The sequence below is a fragment of the Lodderomyces elongisporus genome, chromosome 1 (genome assembly GCF_030384665.1).
Source record: "Lodderomyces elongisporus chromosome 1, complete sequence".
Taxonomy (NCBI): Eukaryota; Fungi; Ascomycota; class Pichiomycetes; order Serinales; family Debaryomycetaceae; genus Lodderomyces; species Lodderomyces elongisporus.
Genome location: NC_083673.1, coordinates 2,155,118 through 2,175,790, shown reverse-complemented (window position 1 = coordinate 2,175,790; position 20,673 = coordinate 2,155,118). Strand labels below are relative to the sequence as shown.

Genomic DNA, 20,673 nt, shown 5'->3' with positions numbered 1-20,673 from the left:
TTGATTATTATTATCATTGGTGTAGAAGCTATTAGTAGTAATAGTAGTAGTAGTAATGATAATAAAGTCACTATCTTGACGATTTTCCTCGCTAATGTCATCCAAGTTGGTTCTTCCTTTCTTATCTTTGGTCTTGACAAGGAACTTGGAAAATGATTAACATCAAGAGTAATAAACAGAACAAGAAATTTTAATCTATTTCTCTTTATTTTTCATTTTTCTTTTTGCTTTTTGCTTTCTGCTTTCTGCTTTATGCTTTCTGCTCTTTTTCGCCATGATAATAGTTGTATAATTATGGGGTAGAATATGTTCCCAGCAAGGAAGAGGAAACACAAGCGAGGAACCAGTACAGGCAACAGTAGAGGAAGAGAAAAATAAAAATTAAAAAAAATAAATTAAAATTACAGGCGCTTATATCTCCATACTTTTCTCATCACATTTATTTACACAGATTTACACAGGGTGCTGCTGCTAAACCTCCTGAAATCTTGGTTGTAGATTGTTTTTTTTTTTGTTTTTTCGGTGCTGTTTCTTTTCTAGTTTGGTATCTATCGAGTCCATCTTTTAATTCCCTATATCCACCACTTTTGGCAGAACATACCATCTGTATGAAAACATGCATGACCAGTTTCGAACAAGGCAGCAGAATTTAGGGGCATCAACACCCTCCGAAGCTTTACAAGTTGATGGCAGCACCCCTTCACCATCACTCAATCACACGCAAATACCAAAGAATGCGGCTAATACTGTGGACAACACCACCAATAACAATATTGACAACACTCCCATCGACCTCACAAATAATACTTCTGGTAATACACGTCAAAAAAGAACATCGCTAGCTTGTATACGATGTCGCACCAGACACATTAGATGTCCTGGTGGAGAACCATGCAAAAAGTGTCATTTAGCACGCACAAAATGTGAATATGTTGAAGCAGATAAGAAGATTGTGGTATCAATGAAATATCTTTCAAAGCTACACGATGATATAGCACGTTTGAAGAAGGAAAACGCCGCCATGAGAATCGATTTGAAAGAATTGGAACATATGAAATACCAAACTGGAAGGCAAGCTAGTACATTTCAACATACAACTAATCACCCACTCAATCCAATACATGCCGCTGGTAAGATCCATGGTAACAAATCATCAATACCAATATCGAATTCTGGTTTGGGTTTGAGTTCTACTTCGGGTTCGAGTTTAAGTTTGGGCAATAACGTTGAGGTGATTAACCCATCGTTGGATAAGCATGGAAGGCTTATTCTGTCAAGAACAGGGGAAAAGGTGTACGTTGGGTCATCATCAATGACCTTATTTGGATTAGAAATCCAAAATATGGTGCCATCATTTTCTTCAGGTTCATCATTACCAGATAATTTCAGGGAGAGCAACAGAAATGAAGTTGGAAATGGAGGCGGAAATGTAGGTGGAAATGGAGGCGGAAGCAGGGTCGGAGCTGGAGTTGGAGTTGGAGATAGAGAAGGGGAAGGTGAAAAAAGTGAAAATCAACGTGAAAGTGAAAGTGAAAGTAAAAATAAAAATATAAATAAAAATGAAGGAGAGTCCGATACTGTTGATGGTTATTTAAAAACTGCTGATGAGAACTCCTTACACTCGGCTACTTTGTTAAGAAATGATTCTGTCACTTCACTGCACCTATCGCCCAAATCAACAATGCCTTCGAGGAAAAGCAAGATTTTGGAATCGGAAGGAAATGCTTACAAAATTACATTGCTGAAAACAAATACAAGGCCAGGTTTAAATATCAACTTTTCCCTTCCTTCTTATTCATATGCCATGCTCTTGGTAGACACTTTTATTAACTATAATGATGGGTGCTTCTATTTTTTCAATGAAGGACTCGTAAAGAAATTTTTGACAAACATATATTCAGGAAAGATGGAAGAGAACAGAAAGATTTTGAGAAGGAATGAGACCCCTGACCCGGATTTAAGCTCGGAGGATAATTGCATCAAAAAAGATGCCGACGATGACACAATCTTGGAAACCATTTGGTTTTGTAAAATCTTGCTTATATTCTCCGTAGGTGAAATGTACTTGGGTACTGAATCTGACACACACGTTAAACGGCAAAAACAGGAACTCAAAAAGCGTGCAAAAAATAAAACTGAAAAACATACATTACCTGGAGCAGGCTTTTTCTTTCAAGCGTCGGAATTGTTCACTGGATTGTTCGCATCGGGGGCTATTGACAATATTACCAAAGATGGAGGTATTGAAGCCATGCTATTGTATGCATTCTATTTGCAAGTAGCAGACTGTACCATCGCCTCCTACTTTTATTTTGGGTTGGCGCTTCGTGCGGCATTGATATTGGGGTGGCATGTTGATGCTGATCAGGAAAACATTGACCGGTTTGAACTTGAGCATAGAAGAAGAATTTGGTGGACGGTGTATATGTATGAGCGAATGCTTTCATCCAAAGCTGGGTTACCTTTAAGTTTTGCGGATGACTCTGTGTCGACTGAATTGCCTGCTGATTTCAAACATGATTTAACAGATTGGCCACGAAATGAAAGTGATGTAAGAGGATATTACATTTTCCCCAGAGCAGATTACATCAACAATTGTGTAACAATTACTCAGATCAATGCTTTGATCTTGTCATCATTATACACAAAACAGCCAAGTTTTAATATCCTTCCCATAGTGTCTGACTTGGTGCAAAAGTTAATCTCGTGGAAAACTGCACTACCTGAGTACTTGGACGTTGACTATTCGGTTGATGAACCCAAGATTTCCAGATTGATTGTCAATTTGATGACTGAGTATTTCCAAGGTATCAACTTGGCAGTACGGCCCTTGCTATTTTATTTTGCAAGCAAAAAGTTCAAGGAACTCCAAGAAACACAGGATCAGGAAAACAAGTATATTGACTTGACAAAGTATTCTAAAAATGTGTTGAGCTTGTTGAATGCTTCGTTCCAAGCCTCAATCAATACAGTCAAGAGCATTTGGTCACTTTTGCCCGAGAATATGGTGGCCTTGTTTGGTTGGATGGATCGTGAGTATCTCTTTACCTCTGCCTCAACACTTATATTGTTCAATGCATCATTTGGAGTACATGAAGCAACAAAGAACCACCTCGATCATGCACTTGTCTTGTTCACCAAAATGAAGCGCTTAGGTAATTATCCTGCTGCATTGAGACGAGCACAACTTTTGAAGCTTATTCGTGTACTAGATTTTAATGGTGTCATGGCTGATATTTTGGAGAAACATGATGACGACTTTAAAGCATATAACGATGGTATTAGTAGTAGTAGTAGAGGTAGTGTTAGTGGCGGATGTGGCGATCATGTTGGTGGTAATGGTGGTGATGGGATCAAGGGCAAAAGTCATGCTGTCGATTTCTCTTCTGAATCTCAAGAGGATGTTACGATGCTGAAACCTGAACATGACCATACACCGCCAAATGATCTCGATTTTTTGCAATTTGCCAGTGGCTTTCAAAACACCAGCTCTGAAGCATATGCAGATTTGGATTTGGATTTAGAAGGATTTGAAGACCTTCCTAACCTTGATGAAGAACAAAAATTGTGGAAAGAAATTACCAATGAGGCAGGATGGTTGCATGTGCATTCAACCGAACAACCTGACTCTCAGCATCACTATCATTATGCTGATGTTTTTAATGAATTTGCTTACAATAACACCAATCTTAACAACAACAGCAACAACAACAACAGCAACAGCAACAACAGCAACAACAACAAAAAAAAGCAATGAAAGCAATGAAAACATTAATAAAAACATATCTTAATAGTAAATATAATACATTACATTAATTTATAAATCTAATAAACATTTAGTGCTACAGGTTCAGAATAAAAAGTCATTTTGAAGGGTTTCTTTGCCCTCATTCGCTTGCTGCAAAATCTGTTGTGGTGATAATGTAGCCATTGTAAACGCATTCATACCTCCAGATGAGTCGTTCATGCCGTTGTTGAAATTGATACCTCCAAAATCTAATGGAGTAGTAGAGGCAAAATTGTCTGTTAATAAAACATCATCTAGTGGACCTTGGCTGAACTGCATGCCGGCCAGTGGTGGTTGTAACATTTGCAGTTGTGGGAGTTGATGCAGAAGATTATTTTGCTGTTGTTGTGATTGGTTTGGCTGTGGCTGTTGTGTTTGTTGTGCTTGCTGGGCTTGTTGTGCTTGTTGTGCTTGCTGTGCTTGCTGTGCTTGCTGTGCTTGCTGTGCTTGCTGTGCTTGCTGTGCTTGCTGTGCTTGCTGTGCTTGTTGTGTTTGTTGGGCTTGCTGTGTTTGTTGGGCTTGCTGTGCTTGGTGTGCTTGCTGCTGGGGCCGACTTTGAGGTGGTGCAAAACCTTGTTGAGAAAAATATTGTCCCTGAGGCTGCTGATTTTGCTGTGATTGAGAAACGTGTGGTTGGTGCTGTTGATTAAACTGTTGTAGTTGTTGTTGTGATGGTGGTTGCGATTGCTGCAGTATTGGTTGTTGTGGAGCAAAAGACAAGTTTTGGCCCTGAAATGATTGCTGTGATTGCTGTGGAAATCCTTGTGGTAGAGGAGATTGGTGCTGTTGTTGTTGCGGTGGTAGTGATGGTTGCGGTGGAGGGGGAGGGTGTAGTTGTTGTTGTTGTTGTTGTTGTTGTTGTTGGGGTAATCCCATTCCTAACTGTTGCGGTTGTTGAGATTGTGGTCGTTGAGGTGGCTGCTGTTGTGGCGGTATTCCTCCTTGACTCTGTTGCCCTTGTGTTTGACCTTGTTGTTGATACATTTGTTGCTTTCTCACTTCATCAAGTCTGCTTCTCAAGAATTGCACAGCTTCCGCATATAATTCCTGCAATTTTGAATACAACGCATTCAATTCAGGCATGTCGGGAGGCGCATTCAACACCAATGGGAATGTAGATTTTGGTACTGGTTGTTGTTGCAAGTCACCATGGTATTTTTCATGGATATAGTTTAATGTTGTAACATTTGATTGTAATCTTTTCAAATAGTTCATGTATGATTGTGTAACATTCATCCTGTTCTCATTTGACATTTGCTGCATGAGTTGTTGGTTACATATGATTGTTGAATACACAGTGATACATTTCTTCATCAAATGGGAGTTGATTAACAAGAGACAAGTCACTCGGTCTCTATCAAGAGACAAAGGTGCCCTATCTACAAAATCCATCAAAAAAGGCGGTCTGTTCATCTCCGTATTCGTATTAGGTGATGAATTTAGCCTATGCGTAGAGCACTGTGTTGAAAATCTAATTAGACTGTACTTGTATTGAACTTGGGACGTACTTGAATTTATATTGGAGATAAGTTTACACTTTTTTTTTTTTCTTTTTTGTTTCCATTTCAGTTCTCTCTCTCTCTATATATATATATATATATAGATAGATAAATTTGCGCTTTCGTGGTTTTTGTGGAAAGTTCTCGAGATCTCACCTTCGATTTCAAAAAAAAAAAAAACAAGCCAGAAAAATATATTGAAGAAATAAATCAAAAGATAAAGGTAAATAAAACGAAGACCCAAAAAGAATATTTTATCCTAGTTGTCTCGTGCTTTCATATAAATACATTGTGTTTCTATTATCTATTCTATATACAAGGAGACAACTAGCGACATACAAACAGTACACCTCAGAAAAGCAATCTGACTACCCCATGGGTGTTAGAAAATTTGGTTTAATCTACTTTGCGTCACTCGTCTCATACCTAGGAAGCTCATATCGAATGTGGCTTTGCCTCCAGTTAGAGAGCGAAGTTTTGATAAATACCCAATCATCTCCTTCAATGGTGTCTCTGCATGGATCACTTTTCTAGTCTTGTAGTTATCTGCAAGAGCAGTCTTTGACATGGTGTAATCTGGTGGAAGATAAGCTCTCTCGGCTTCGTCCTTTGCCCAATTGGCAGTTTCCAAATTCAGCAGTGATTCATCTTCAACTGAATGAATGAGTGCTTGGCATCTTTGAGATAAATCATGCGAGACTTCCCCCATATCTGCCGAATCGACAAATACACGAACATTCATGAGAGGCTCCAAAAAACCAAATTTGTTTTCGCTTGCCTTAACACTTTGCACTGCTTCACGAGCAGCATTCATCAATGGAGGAATGAGCTCCTCGTTTACTTCAACTGGTGCATTCCAGAACTCTACTTTGACAAGCGTCGAATGCAAACTGAGACCGAGGTGCGGCCCTCCAGTCTGTAAAGCCATCGAACAACCATTAACAACTGCTTCATGGAGTTCTTCATAGCTACTTGGGCATTTCCATCTCCTTCCTTCGGTGGCACTTTGGACTGTTTCCGAAACCAGTGATTCCGGTACGATGATGACATTGTTTTCATCTTCAAAGATAATGGCACCATCTACATCCTCAAACGATTTGCAATCATCCACATGCTCAATACTTAATTTCACTTGTATCGATTCGGTCTCAAACAGACCATTCGTGGGTGTTTTACCAATGTAAGATTCTTTGTATGCCACGGCTATATCTCTCAAGTTTGCCTTCACCTTCATATCGTTAATCAATCGATCGCGGACAATTTCAAGGTGCAACTCACCCATTCCGCTCAAGATCGTTTGACCCATATCTTCCTCCGTGTGTACTTTTAGCGAAGGATCTTCTCTAATTAAAATATCAATACATTTCTTCATGTGTGCTTCATCTCCTGCAGTAAATGGTTCAATACTTGAGTTGAATAATGGAGGTGGTATATCAATGGGCATCAACTTGATCGTGGATTCCATTGTTCCCACAGCTTTTTTACTAGTCGCATGCGAAATAACTGTATCACCAGTGTGAAATTCGTCTTCAAAACCTGATATAACTCCAATGTTACCGGCACCAATAAACTTGACTTCTTCGGGCTGGTCACCGTGCATTATGAGTAACTTTCTTACAGAGTGCTTTGCTCCTGTTCTTGAGTTGACCACCATAGAATTGGCCACTAGCTTGCCACTATAGATCCGAACAAAAGCCATTGGTCCTCTAGTGGCGTGATTCATCACCTTAAATACTAAGCCAACTGTGAGCTTGGGATCGTTGTTGATTATAAGTCCGTTGTTAGCCATTTTTGCTGAAATCTCTTGTTTCTTCTTGCTTTTGATATCTGGCACAGGTGTTTCCAAGGGAGATGGCAAGTAGTTGGTGATACCATCCATCAATGGCTGCACACCAATATTTCTAAATGATGCTCCGCAAAATACTGGTACCAAGTAATTATCAATTGTTGCTTTCCTAATTGCGCGATTAAGCAACTCGGGTGATATTTTCAAGTAATTTTCATCATTTTCCAAGAATGCATCAATGATTGATTCGTCATATTCTCCCAAGGTCTCCACCATATATTCTCTAGCCTTGCAGTAGACATCATATAGCTCGGGTTTAGTTTCATCGATATCTTCAACATCAATTTCTTTACCGAATTCATCGGCTTCCTTCCATTTCAATAATTTTCCATGGATCACATCAATAACACCTCTAAACTCGGGATTCAGCTCTTGGTTTTCAAAAAAGGGGGTGTTACATAAAACAACCCTGGTTTCCAACTTTTGGATCACTTCCTTTACTGTTCGACTGAAACCAGCACCTGGTCGATCCATCTTGTTTACATAAATCATTCTTGGTAGTTTTAAAGCGCTTGCTTGTTTCCAAACTTTCTCTGTTTGAGCCTCTACTCCAGCAACGGCATCTAAAATGGTAACTGCTCCATCAAGAACGCGTAATGATCGTATAACTTCAAATGTGAAGTCTGCATGTCCAGGTGTGTCGATAATGTTAATCTTGTGATTATTCCAAGGAATTGTAATTGCCGCCAGTTGGATAGTGATTCCACGCTCTCGTTCAGCTTGTAAATAATCGGTAACAGTATCTCCTTCATCAACATTTCCAATACGTTTACTTTTCCCACTGTAGTAAATCATTCTTTCCGTGGTGGTGGTTTTTCCAGCATCGATGTGTGCAATGATACCAATGTTTCGAGTTTTGGGCAATGCAATATCATTGACAGTTGCATACAGCCTTGTCGCACGACATAGTAGTTGTAATGACAATTGCAGTTGTGGTCGTTGTGATAGAGTTGATAATAGTAACTTCGGTTGCAAACAACATAGCCGATTTTTTCCCAAAAGGTTTCGGACAATCATTGCAGAATGTTGAGTGAAGATCAAATTTGGTCGCAAAATAACTTGTTCAATGAAGTTTAGAAAGCATCAAGAAATAAATCAAAAAAAAAAGATGCGCTAAATTAATAAATTAATAAATAAATAAATAAATCAATAAATAATAAATAAATAGATTCATAAATTCATAGATATAAATGAGCAGTAGAAGGGAAACAAAGTATTTTGCTATGTATGTATGCAGCAAAGAGGCTTGAGATATATGCAATATTTGATCTTTAAAGATGGGCGGATGGTTTAGTGGTATAATACTTCTTTAGGGTAGGAGTGGTCCCGGGTTCGATTCCCGGTTCGCCCCCGCTTAATTTTTTTTTGTTTTCTCTCTCTCTACCAACTTCTCTTGGTTGACCTTCTTTTTTTGCTGAAATAGATGATAATAAACTTCAACTCTTTCTTTTTTTTAATTTCCATTATTGGACTAAAACTTAAAAACATTCCAATTATATATTCTTTAATGGACAATTGGAAGTTCTCCATTTTACTTTACTATAGAAAAGAGAAATTAGACGAAAAGAAACAAAAAAACAGAAAAACAAGATGTTTAATGGGATACAATTGTTTGGACAGACTTGTACGTTTATTTGCAATTATTTCGCACAATTTTGTTATAAATTTATATCTTCATATTTTTTTTTTCCAATTTTCTTTTCCTTTCTTTTTAATTATCCTTTGCAAATAACTGTATTTGTGTTTTACCAAAGATAACTTCCGACGGAAGGGGAATTATGAAGAAGCAAATCGTCTATATCCTGAAATGTTCAAGTATTTATACTTCATAGTTTCAAGATGCTTATTTTCCACCTATCATACAGTTTGTTGTTTCACAACCAGTATCATGCAATACAATCGGATCGGAATAGGTGCTTTCCGTAGCTTCCACTCAGTGTAATGTAAACAACTAAGCAACAATAGTACGACTCACAAGGATAAAGAGGAATGAGAAGAACAACTCAGAGAAACAAATATCAAGTAACAAAAGGATTACAAGAAAACAATAAGCACGTGACTAAACTTTTCATATTCACAATTTTTTTTTTTTTCAATAACGTCTTTCTCATCCCCCACTCCTCTTCCCCCACCCCAAAAATTTTCACTTTCATTTTTACTGCTTTCTCTTTTAATTTATTTCTTCATTTCTTCATTCATTTATTTATTTATTGATATTTTATATTTTATATTTTATTTTTTTATTTTGTTGCAAAATTCGGAAGTGCGGATCGAACTTTCTTCAATACTCACTACTTCGATAGACATGGTCAAGACAAAGAGAAGGCACGTATTGAGCTCTTTTCACTCTTTTCAAATTCGTAAGAGAGAGTTTGATTTAGGAACCCGCAACCAAGTATATTCACTAAACTCATGATGTGGAGGAAGTACGCAATTTCTTTGCCAAAATGGGGTAATAAAAACAGTTTTTGTCTATGATTTTTATACTTCTTTTTGCATATCTTCATTTCCGATTTTCAATATTTTTTATCGGTTACCTTTTTTTATCTTTATTATTTTAATTTTTTTTTTTTTTTAAATGTTCGACAAGGATGCAATACCTACTGTAAAGCCGCATATCTCCGTACTTGTCTTCCTCAATGCTTCCCCTTGTACTTATGTGATTAAGAAAGAAACAACCTTCCAAGGCCTATGAGGTTAAAGAAATGAATCGCTAAAGCCGGCTCACTATAGCACCTCTAGATTAAAGAACCATCAGCTTTAAAAATGATTTATCAGCATTAATTTGAGTGGATGGAGGAAATTCGAAATATTGAATCCGCGTGGGTGCGGTGCGGTAAGCGGAAGAAATACTTACTGCCGAGGGATGGAAGTGTACACACGGCTCGTTCAATATCTTGAAGCTCTAATTTTCCGCCTTTTTTCCTTACCACACTTTTTACTGCTCTACTCCTTCACACACACACACTTTCGCATCTAGCCGAATCATGTCAAAATCAACTACATAGATTAATGGGGGTTTATTTAATTTTACTCTATTTTATATAGTCTAATCTATATCTTAGATATAAAGTAATGAAAAATAAAAAAGAAAAAAAAGAAAAAAAAAAGAGAAAGGGAAAAACAACAAAGAGCCCGTTCATGGCACTTTGTGTAAATGACTGGTCTAACGTCAAAAAATTATTTCCACACTTTGCATGAAGTAGGCTTTTTTTTTTTTAATTTCATTTATTTATGTATTTATTTAGTAATGAAGATGAGGACAATAATGACAAATACCAAAAATTTGTATATAAATTTGGATACTTCCTTTGAGACAAAAGCAAAGTTACGAAAGGAAGAAAAACATATACATACATATATATATAAAAGGGTGGGAGAAAAAGGAATAGCATAAGAGTTCTGTCAACGTTAACTTGCTAACTTAATTTTTCCTTTTTTTTTTTTCTATAATATTACAATGACCACAACACCGACAGAAACGGATCCAGAGCTACTTGCAAATAAAGAATCTGGCAGCACACTTCATGGCGAGGACAGGCTTTCACATCAGAAAACGAATCCTGAAGAAATATTCCCACCACCAGAGGAGCTCGACGAAGAAGACCCTGATATTGACAAAGGTTATGCATGGGTAGTATGTGGTGCTTGTGTGCTCTTCAATTTTTGTACATGGGGTATGAACTCCGGGTTTGCTATATACTTTGCAAACTATTTGACTAATGGGACGTTTGAAGGTGCAACAAAGATGGACTATAGTTATATTGGGGGAATAGCATTTGGCGTTGGGTTGTTTTTCTCACCAGTGATTACGGTCATCCAGGGCTACATTGGGTTTAAAAAGACACTTATTATCGGTAATTGCTTACAGTTTACAGCCTTGATGCTTGCCAGTTGGTCGAGAAAGCTTTGGCAATTGTATTGCACTCAAGGCTTGATGCAGAGTTTTGGATTAGCATTTCTCTCCATCCCAGCAACCACAGTATTGCCACAATGGTTCAAGAAGAAAAGAGTTTTGGCTATGGGCATTGGTGCAGCAGGATCAGGTTTAGGTGGCCTCGTTTTCAACTTGGGTATGCAAAAAGTTGTTGACACCAAAGGCGTGTTTTGGGCATTAAGAGTTCAAAGTATTATTGGATTTGGCTTAACATGGATTGCCATTTTTCTTGCCAAGAGTAAAGCACAAACACACCATATCCAGTTTAATTTCTTTAACTTTTCATCTTGCAGAATGGCTGCTTACTGGTTGGTGATGCTTTTTGTGATCACTTGTATTTTGGGCTACGTGATTGTTCTTTATACCTTGGCCAATTTTACAACCAGCCTTGGATATAGCGAGAGACAAGGTTCCATTGTGTCTGCCATGGTCCAGGTTGGCTCTTTGTTTGGTAGACCAAATGTTGGATACTTGTCAGATAGGTATGGAGCTGCAACTGTAGGGTTTGTTGTTTACTACATTGCCGGCATCTTTTGTTTGGCCATGTGGATTCCAGCACGCAACTATGCCACAGTAATAATTTTTGCATTGATTATGGGTGCATTGATGGGATCAATATATGCCATTTTTGCACCATTAATTGCAAGAATTTTTGGGATCCAAAAAATGAGTGTAGTGTTTGGTCAAATATGGAGTATCATGGGTATTGCAGGTTTGTTTTCCCCCGTGATTGGTGTCAAGTTGACCAAAGGCAGTGGTGCCGAAGTTAACCCATCAAGTTATAGAGATTGTTCAATTTTTACAGGTATAATGTTCTTGGCGTGTGCAACATTCATGCTCATAATAAGAGGATATATTATTGCAAGAGATCGAATCTTGGTGGAAAAGGGTGACGAAGTCACGGACATGAAGGACGCGGAAAATATCACAGTGCCTGTGGGTGATGTATTCAGGTTGCTCTTTGCTAAAAGTGTCGAAAAGGTATAGTTGAGTGATATTGCCAAAAAGAAAAACACAAAAAAGTATGAGATATGTATATATATATATATATATATATATATCTATATGTTTATAGAATATTGCAACGAATTTGAATGACCTTTAATTTTAATGGAGAATAAAATATAACATACAGCTTGTAGTACCTTGCCAATGATATTAATAGTTTAAGAGATGGTTTATCAGTGCGTGAAGTGTTCATAGAGTGTTTTTGTTTATTTCGTAGGGAGTTTGTGTATGTCATATAGTGTTTGTGTAAAGTTTTGTAGAGTGATCGTGTAGGTTGCCTGGTTTGTGGGTGTTTTCTTCTCGCTGTAAAGTTTAAATTACAAAGCATGAAAACATCAAAATGCGCACTCAAATGCGCATCAGATGAGCAGTTATCTTCATCCTTCTTGATCAACCATCAATCACTAAGAAGAAGAATTACACTATTGGCCTGATGAGTACGGGAGTTGAACAACAACAACAACAACAACAACAACAACATCAACAAAAACCTCCAGTGAACAGACTTGTTCTATTGTATGGTGAACCCAAATATTATCACACAATCATTCAACTCAAGGAGTTACGAGAACTCCCAAATAATTATGTTTCCGTAATAGAAGTCAACAATATTGAAAATGTTTTGAAAGAGACATCTATTGCCTCGATCAAGTTTGATCATTTTCATATATGCATCGAATTTACTAAAGACGCTGATTCGAATTTAACCAAGATAAACGAGTTTTTAAAAGCGCACTCTGATATGCTTGCAGAGGTGGGCGATATTGGGTATCATGTACATTTTCAACCTGGTAAAGAATGGAGTCAGTACTCGAAGAAAGAGCTCGACGAGTATAATACTTTTTTGCAAACATTGAAAGAAGTAGCTGGTGATAAAGTCACGCATTGCTCAGTAGTTAGCAAATATGATATGGATACAATCAGCATAACTGAAAAAAATCAAATAGAGCAATTGAAAAATCAGATTCAGCTGGATATTGTCAATTGGAAGAATTTGAGGACGTTGGACTATACCGAGAGTAGTCTTCGGCTGTTTCCAGATATACTTTTGCCACAGAATTTGGAAATCTTGAATATTGGAGGTGGATACGCGCTAAGCACTTTAACAGGATTTCATATGCCAAAAAATTTAAAAGTACTTGTTGCTGGCCAAGGTGCATTATCTACACTTAACGATGTTGTGTTCCCGAATAAGCTTGAGAGGCTTGAATTGCAGGAGAACAAGTTATATTTTCTCGAGAACAACCTATTTCCTGAATCATTAAAACATTTGGACGTGTCCCTCAATCGTCTCGAAGACGCATGGAATATCAATTGGCCCAAACACTTGGAATCTTTGAATCTTGGGTTCAATCCAATCGAGAGCATGAGAGGTGCAAAATTGCCCATGCATTTGAAATATTTGGAGCTTTCCAATTTGCCGTGTGACTCAATGGCTGGAGTCAAGTTTCCCGACCTGCTTGAAGTACTTAATCTCCAGTCGTCAATGACAAATGCACGCGGGCTCAAATTGCCTCCAAATATTCGAGTTTTGGTGCTTACAGGAAACGGAATCAATAGCATCAATCCATTGAAACTACCGAGCACGATCGAGGTTTTATATCTAAACCAGAACAATATAAAGACTTTAAACAAGGTGGTACTACCACCAAAGCTACGCGAGCTATACCTCGGTGATAATCAGTTGACCACACTAAAGAATGTAGTGTTCCCCGAAACGCTCGAAGTTCTTGATCTTGAGAATGACCCTGACTATTTTGAAAACGAAAAGCAAATAATTACCCTTCGAGATATCATATTGCCGCCAAATTTGAAAGTCCTCAAGATGGGTTATCAAGGAGTTCGAATATTGGAAAACTATGAGTTTCCCCAGAATTTGCGTCATCTTGGCCTTGCTTACAACGAGCTCAAATTTGTGAGGAACTTAAAATTTGGAAATCAGTTGAAATTACTTGACTTGAGCGGTAACCCAGAGCTATTATCACTTGAGAATGTTCATTTACCAGACTCGGTAACAGAGCTTCGAGTATCTCCTGTGCTCATACCAAATCTCCCAGCTTCTGTTGTAGAGAGAGCAAACAAGAACAGTTTAATAATTAAAAAAACCGTCGAAGTAGCCAACTAAATTATTAATAAATGAAAATAAATACTAATTTACAGCTAAATACCAATTTGGCGAGTAATACGGTCAATTTCAAAGAAAAAGATATGACAAGAGAAACAGCGGAAGGGAAAAAAAACTATTCAATTTTTTCTTTTGTTTTTTTTTTTTGTACATTTTAAATCCTTTTCTATATTCTATTCCTATTTCTTCTTCTTCTCTTTTTTTTTTTTTTTTAAAAAAAAAAAAGATACGAGCTAGATTTGTAAATCTAAATTGTAAACATATATTTTCTTTTTATAAATCAGTTTAAAAAAAAAAGAAATGCTAATTACTCATCGTCTTCGTCGGAATCTTCCTTGTCGTCTGCTTCTTTGCTCACCAACATACGCTCAAGCTCGGCATCTTCTGAGGCAGTAACGGCCTTAGGTGCCATGTTGACTTTGCACACACCACCGTTTGACTCTATGCTCTCGGTGATCTTTTCAATGGCTGTCTCCAAAAGCGCAATACCTTGGTTTTTGTCTAATGATTGTACTGAAAGAAAGTATAATGGAGCAGCAACTAATTTTGCCTTCACTTGCATATGTTCAGTGGATACTGCCTCTGCTGCTTTCAAAGCCGATTTGATGGCGTCGATACCTTCGTATCCAAAACATGAAACTTCAACGTCTGCTCTAATGTTGATTGCTTGTGGTGTTAATCTTCTTGAGATGTATAATTTCAACTCTTCCAATACTCCCGCTGATGGCGACTCAAGGTCCTCGAAAATAGTTGGGTCTGTAATTGATCTCTTGAATGCGTCGTAAGCGTGGCCGTATTTCCTGCTCAATGGCCATCCAACAGTTTCGTATAATTTCTCCAACGGTACGTTAAATTTTTCTGCACAGTGTCTCAATATTGAGTGGACTGCCTTGGACTTGTTATACCTCTCATCACACTTGACAATGTCCTCTGCTGAAACTCTTCTCTTTGACAAGTCAATGTAACCTTTCTCTTTATCAACTCTCAAGACAACGGCAACTTCGTTTTTCCCCACTCTGATCAATTTCTGGATCGAACGAATACGTCTTCTGGATAACTCAGACAATAACACCATACCTTCGATATTGTCATATTCCAAAAGTTTGACGTAGGCACCCATCTCAGCGATCTCCTGGACGTTGACCATAACGACTTCATCCACCTCGGGATACTTGTTCTCGTAGAACCTGCAGTTGGTTGAGCTCATATTTGACTGGATTACTGATTGATAGTTGACAAGAAACTACTTGACGGATTGATTTGATGTTGAGAGACCTGAAATACGTTTGCAGTTGACTCAGATTTTTCTTTCTTTCTTTCACAGTCTCATTCTCATTTCCATTTTCAATTTTTTTTTTTTTTTGTCCCTTTCTTGTGAGTGAAAAATTTTGTGCGGTTTCTTCTTCCCTTTTTTTTTATTTTTTACTATTTTTATTTTTTATTTCTTAATTTATAGAAAGCTTTTGCAACTGACTCTCCTCACGTGTTGATCCAGAAATACATACATATATATATATATAAATCAAATTGCAAAGTGCAAAAGGGGGAGAAATTAAGATGAGTGATAGGAGATGTGTAGAAGATTTGAGTGTACTTTAAATTATATTGGCACTAAAAGTTATTGCATTGATTTCAAATATAACTTTGGGCAGTAATATAACCTTTCCCTTTATTTTTCTTTTTTTTTGTGAAGGGAGTAGATTTCTGAAGAGAAGACTGAGTAGAAAGATGATAAGAAAGACAAAAAAGAAGAAAAAAAGAGTATATTAGATTGTATTCTTATTGCTTCAGACGTAGTAGTTAACGCCCAAAACTTTTGCCAAACTCTTGTAAATACTTAAATAAAAGATAAAAGTTTATCAATAAAACAATTTGGAACAACTAAGCAAACAGTTGTTTACAGCCTTGGATTTAAGAGACCATAAAAATTTACAAAGGCTTTGATTCGAAAGGTAGCACTACACTCACGTGCAAGACTAGCACTGCATATAACAGTTGGTAGTACCTTTGCTATTTTGTTAATGCCCCACACAGTTATTAACCAAACACCCAATTTTACCACCTCCCCCTCCTCTCCTTCAATTTTACCACTGTTACCAATGTAACTTGTCTTGATGGGTTCACAAATCTCCGTTATAATCTCTGTAGATTCCACGTAACAGCACAAAGGTTTACATCTGGGTGTATAAGTGTGTAAGTGTGTACACATTGCACTTTTAAGCTTTAAAAGTTTTATATAGAGAATCAAAAAATCGGATGACATACACCTACATTTATTAGAAGAGTAGACTTTCATTCTTACGAAACTGAACAAGGAAAGCATTGGGCTATTGGGGAGGTGTGTGTGTGTGTGTGTGTGTGTGTGTGTGTGTGTGTATGTGTGGAGATGTTTCTGTGACTTTTTTTATCGTTTGGCACTTTTTACCATCTACGTGGTGTTATTCAAACATTTAGTTCTTTTCTTGTTGGGTTGGAGCACTTACTTTTGTAGAAGTTGCCTAATTTTACATCGCAGCAAAACGCAATCTTCGAATCTCGCAATGTTGCGATCTTGCAATTCCGCAATCTCACAAAAGAGATCCACTAGGGCAAACATCAACATTAGCGCAAACTCGAAAATTTCAACAACAATAGTGTTTGGCAATAATGCATACCCGCTTACAGTTAAAGTAATGTCAGAGAGCTAGCAAACAGATCCAGTCTTTGCTTCCATCACTAAAAACAGCAAACCGTTTATAGCGAAAAAAAAACCCTTTTCGGTACTTACGTCACAACAACTAGGACAACAATACTTTCTTTCTTGTACTTTTCTTTTTCATCAACCCCACCCCCCCACATAATAATACACAACCCAGCAACTTTGTGCACCACTCATTTTACTTCATCTTACTTTGTCTCTTCAACAATAGCAACCCTTTTCCTCTCATTTTGGTGCTGACTCATATCCACATTCTCTATTTACTCGTTTATAATTTTATTTATTCATTCTTTATTGTTAATTGTTTCTACCCCACATTATGAAAAGCCACCAGAATGGTTTCCAACGAAGAAGACATATATATCAATCACGATCCCAACCCCAATTTCAATTCGGATTCGAATTCGAATTCCAATTCTGATCCCGATCCTAATTATAATTTTATTTCACGGTTTACTTCCACTCCCAGTATCAATTCCGATTCACATTTGGGTTCTCATCCGAATAGTACATTCCAGCTGTATTTAAATCGAGCGAAGGGCAAGTCATCCATGATAATAATGGCGCTAATTGCAAATTTCATACTTTTCTACAGTCTTCATCTTTTAAATGTCAGGTTCTGCGAGGCGTTTCCATATTTGGTACCTGAAGTCGAGAAAGAGTCCGTTTTCAATAACATCTTCTCGTCGCTAGAAGGACTCGAAGACCTCGTCAACAGCTATGAGAACAAAGATATTTTTAGCCAATTGAAATACTCGGGCCAAGCCTTTTACGACAATGAATTAAATGTAGTGGGTACCCTTGAATTCCCACTATACAATAAATATCAGCGGCAACCGTACGTTGCCAATGGATATATTGGAAGCCGAATTCCAAACCTCGGCCATGGGTTCACTTATGACCAATTGCCTGATACGTGCCAATATTGCGAAGACGACTTGTCGAACGGATGGCCATTATTCAATAAAAGGTTTGCAGGTGCCTTTATTGCCGGATTCTACGATTTGCAAGAAAACACCACGGGCACAAATTTCCCTGAATTGTTGGAAAACGGATACGAAAGCGTTATTGCTGCCGTCCCACAATGGACCACGTTAAATGTTGCTATCGAAGCTAACGGTCAAAATTATACTCTTGATCCATCTTTGGAGACCCATGAGATTGGAAATATCACAAATTATGTTCAAAACATGTCACTCTCCAACGGGATTGTTACGACTCAATACACATGGTTGCACAATATTGATATCAAGTATACAGTAGTGGCACATAGAGCACAACCCAATCTAGGACTCGTTACCTTGGACATTCAAAGTCGCTCAGATGAGGTAGTCAACCTCAGAGTTGAAGACATTTTGGATTTCAACACATCACAAAGATGTGAATTGACGGCTTTGGGACACGACGAATTAGGAATCTACATTACTTTTCAGCCTGAAAATGTCGATTCTGCTCATGGAGCAATTTACTCAAGGTTAATTGAATCTTTGGAATCAGCAGGAGCGACTGGAGCAAGCGCAGTGTCGAACCTTGAAAAAGTTAGTGACGGTGAACGCATTTCACAGATTGCAAAGATTACTCTTGAGCCCTTTGAAAGCACTCAAATAAATAAGGTGGTGGGTATTGTTTCGTCTGATTCAGATCCAGAAAATCTTGGTACGGCAAAGTCAGTTAGAGAGTCGGCGAAGGAAGCTGCACAAAAATATAACAATATTCAAGACATTCTAACTACTCACAACGATGCATGGACAAAATTACTTGGTGAAAACCCGCGTGTTACATTTCCAAGCGAGCCATTGCTCAATCTTGCCGCGAGGGCTTCCGTTTACCATTTACTAGCAAATACAAGACCTCAAGCTTTTGGTTTGACCGGTGCCGTTGGTGTAGGTGGATTAAGTTCAGATAGTTATGCCGGTATGGTATTTTGGGACACTGATCTTTGGATGTTTAACGGAATTTTACCACTAATGCCATCACATGCCAAGAGCATTGTCAACTACAGACTTCATTTGCACGAGCAAGCAGTGCAAAATGTACCAGAGGGTTATAATGGTGCAGTTTATCCGTGGACAAGCGGAAGATATGGTAATTGTACGGCAACAGGGCCATGTCTAAATTATGAGTATCATATAAATACTGCTGTAGCAATGGCAGCATGGGAGCTTTATATTAGCGGTGCTTCAGACGAACTATTTTTGAGAGAGTATGCCTCAACATTGATCAATAATGCCGCAACGTTTTTCTCAGATTATTTGGTTCAATGGAATGACACATTAGGGCAATACACTACCAGTAACCTAACTGATCCAGATGAATATGCCAATCATGTTGATAATGGTGCTTACACGAATTCAGGGATTTCCCTTTTGATGCAATGGGCAACCATGGTTGGACATATTCTTGGTGAAGACGTGCCAGACGTATATTCACAGATTGCAGAGAATATACACATTCCTTCAGCAAATAATAGCCAAAATATTACTTTGGAATATAGTGGCATGAACTCAACTGTTGGAATTAAGCAAGCTGATGTCATTATGATGACATACCCTTTGGCAAATAACCTAATTGATGAAGAACAAGGATACATCAACATGGAATACTATTCAATGAGACAGGTAAGCTATGGTCCCGCAATGACATTTCCAATTTTTTCCATTGTTGCATCCAAGCTAGCAGTCTCTGGTTGTGCTTCTCAATCGTATTTGCATAAAGCTGTTCAGCCATATTTAAGGGGCCCGTTTGCTCAATTTTCGGAGCAGAATAATGACGACTACAAAACTAATGGCGGCACACACCCCGCGTTTCCCTTTCTAACAGCACATGGTGGATTTTTACAAGCAGCTTTGCATGGACTTACTGGAATGAGACATAGGCTTAATGTAAGCGACACGGGTGTAATTGAAAGGTTTTTGTTTTTGGACCCGATTGCCTTGCCTTGTCTCGGTGAAGGAGTTCTATTCAATTCTGTTTTCTACAATAATCACACGATATCAATGAGCATTAATCAGACACACTTTACCATTGAAAATAACGGCAAAACAAGCGATAGTCAGAATGCAGATGGTTTTATAACATTGCAATTGGCCGAAAGAAATCCAGACCATGGCACTTTTGTATTGCTGGATGGAGAAAAGAGATCTTTTGCATTGTATAAACCGGAAAAAAGCTTTGTTGATAGCATCTCTGAGTGTGGCGACGCATCTTTTTATAATATCACTGAGGGTGCATATGGTGTAACCCCTATCTCCATCAACGACGGCGATAATACAACGAGATGGCAAGCTAAAACAAATGATACTGTGGGTAAAATCTTAGTTGATCTTCACTCGATAAAAAATGTATCTAGCGTCTTGTTCAATTGGGCTGATAGACCACCGCTTTCACTCAAAGTTTCAAAATACATTGGCGATAAGTTTACGCAAGTCACTGATTTCTTGTCTCAAGTAGATTTCGGCAATGAGGTGTACAAAAATTACCGTTATGCCAACCCAAATGACAAATTGTATAATCAAAGCGAAGTGTTCGAAGAGGTTTCATCACAAGATGTTTCAATTAGTGAACCATTTTCTCAAGAAGAATTTGATCAGGTTTTGGTACCTGTACGACACAATGCAACTTTACTAGATTTGGAAATTCAACAATGTCGTTTTATCTTGATCGAAGTTGAAGGAGTACACGACAACTCTTCTCTGGAAGAAGACGGCGATGAATCGTATTCTGATGGCGCAAAGTTGGCAGAAGTTGCATTTTTCTAAGATTTCATGTATCAA

General features: G+C 37.9%; 7 protein-coding genes and 1 non-coding gene across 8 annotated transcripts; 5 read left to right on the top strand and 3 right to left on the bottom strand. All coding sequences in view use genetic code 12, as the record gives it.

Annotated features, from left to right (window-relative positions):
• Positions 1 to 616: 616 nt before the first annotated feature.
• On the top strand, positions 617 to 3,757 carry PUT3 (Transcriptional activator; the record flags this gene model as incomplete). Its single annotated transcript, XM_001528246.2, has 1 exon — positions 617 to 3,757. One exon carries the CDS (start codon positions 617 to 619, stop codon positions 3,755 to 3,757), a length of 3,141 nt encoding a protein of 1,046 aa, XP_001528296.2.
• A 93-nt stretch (positions 3,758 to 3,850) lies between these two features.
• On the bottom strand, positions 3,851 to 5,200 carry PVL30_000784 (uncharacterized protein; the record flags this gene model as incomplete). Its single annotated transcript, XM_001528245.2, has 1 exon — positions 3,851 to 5,200. One exon carries the CDS (start codon positions 5,198 to 5,200, stop codon positions 3,851 to 3,853), a length of 1,350 nt encoding a protein of 449 aa, XP_001528295.2.
• Positions 5,201 to 5,668: 468 nt separating this feature from the next.
• On the bottom strand, positions 5,669 to 8,149 carry MEF2 (Ribosome-releasing factor 2, mitochondrial; the record flags this gene model as incomplete). The annotated part of the gene is made up of 1 exon (XM_001528244.2): positions 5,669 to 8,149. The coding sequence occupies one exon, from the start codon at positions 8,147 to 8,149 to the stop codon at positions 5,669 to 5,671; it is 2,481 nt and encodes an 826-aa protein (XP_001528294.2).
• A 262-nt stretch (positions 8,150 to 8,411) lies between these two features.
• On the top strand, positions 8,412 to 8,483 carry PVL30_000782. Its single transcript has one exon. It is a non-coding gene; the product is annotated as a tRNA-Pro (tRNA).
• A 2,109-nt stretch (positions 8,484 to 10,592) lies between these two features.
• Positions 10,593 to 12,056, top strand: PVL30_000781 (uncharacterized protein; the record flags this gene model as incomplete). The annotated part of the gene is made up of 1 exon (XM_001528243.2): positions 10,593 to 12,056. The coding sequence occupies one exon, from the start codon at positions 10,593 to 10,595 to the stop codon at positions 12,054 to 12,056; it is 1,464 nt and encodes a 487-aa protein (XP_001528293.1).
• Positions 12,057 to 12,510: 454 nt separating this feature from the next.
• Positions 12,511 to 14,202, top strand: PVL30_000780 (uncharacterized protein; the record flags this gene model as incomplete). The annotated part of the gene is made up of 1 exon (XM_001528242.2): positions 12,511 to 14,202. The coding sequence occupies one exon, from the start codon at positions 12,511 to 12,513 to the stop codon at positions 14,200 to 14,202; it is 1,692 nt and encodes a 563-aa protein (XP_001528292.2).
• A 307-nt stretch (positions 14,203 to 14,509) lies between these two features.
• Positions 14,510 to 15,409, bottom strand: SUI2 (eukaryotic translation initiation factor 2 subunit alpha; the record flags this gene model as incomplete). The annotated part of the gene is made up of 1 exon (XM_001528241.1): positions 14,510 to 15,409. One exon carries the CDS (start codon positions 15,407 to 15,409, stop codon positions 14,510 to 14,512), a length of 900 nt encoding a protein of 299 aa, XP_001528291.1.
• A 1,826-nt stretch (positions 15,410 to 17,235) lies between these two features.
• ATC1 (alpha,alpha-trehalase) lies at positions 17,236 to 20,658 on the top strand (the record flags this gene model as incomplete). The annotated part of the gene is made up of 1 exon (XM_001528240.2): positions 17,236 to 20,658. The coding sequence occupies one exon, from the start codon at positions 17,236 to 17,238 to the stop codon at positions 20,656 to 20,658; it is 3,423 nt and encodes a 1,140-aa protein (XP_001528290.2).
• Between the last annotated feature and the right edge of the window lie 15 nt (positions 20,659 to 20,673).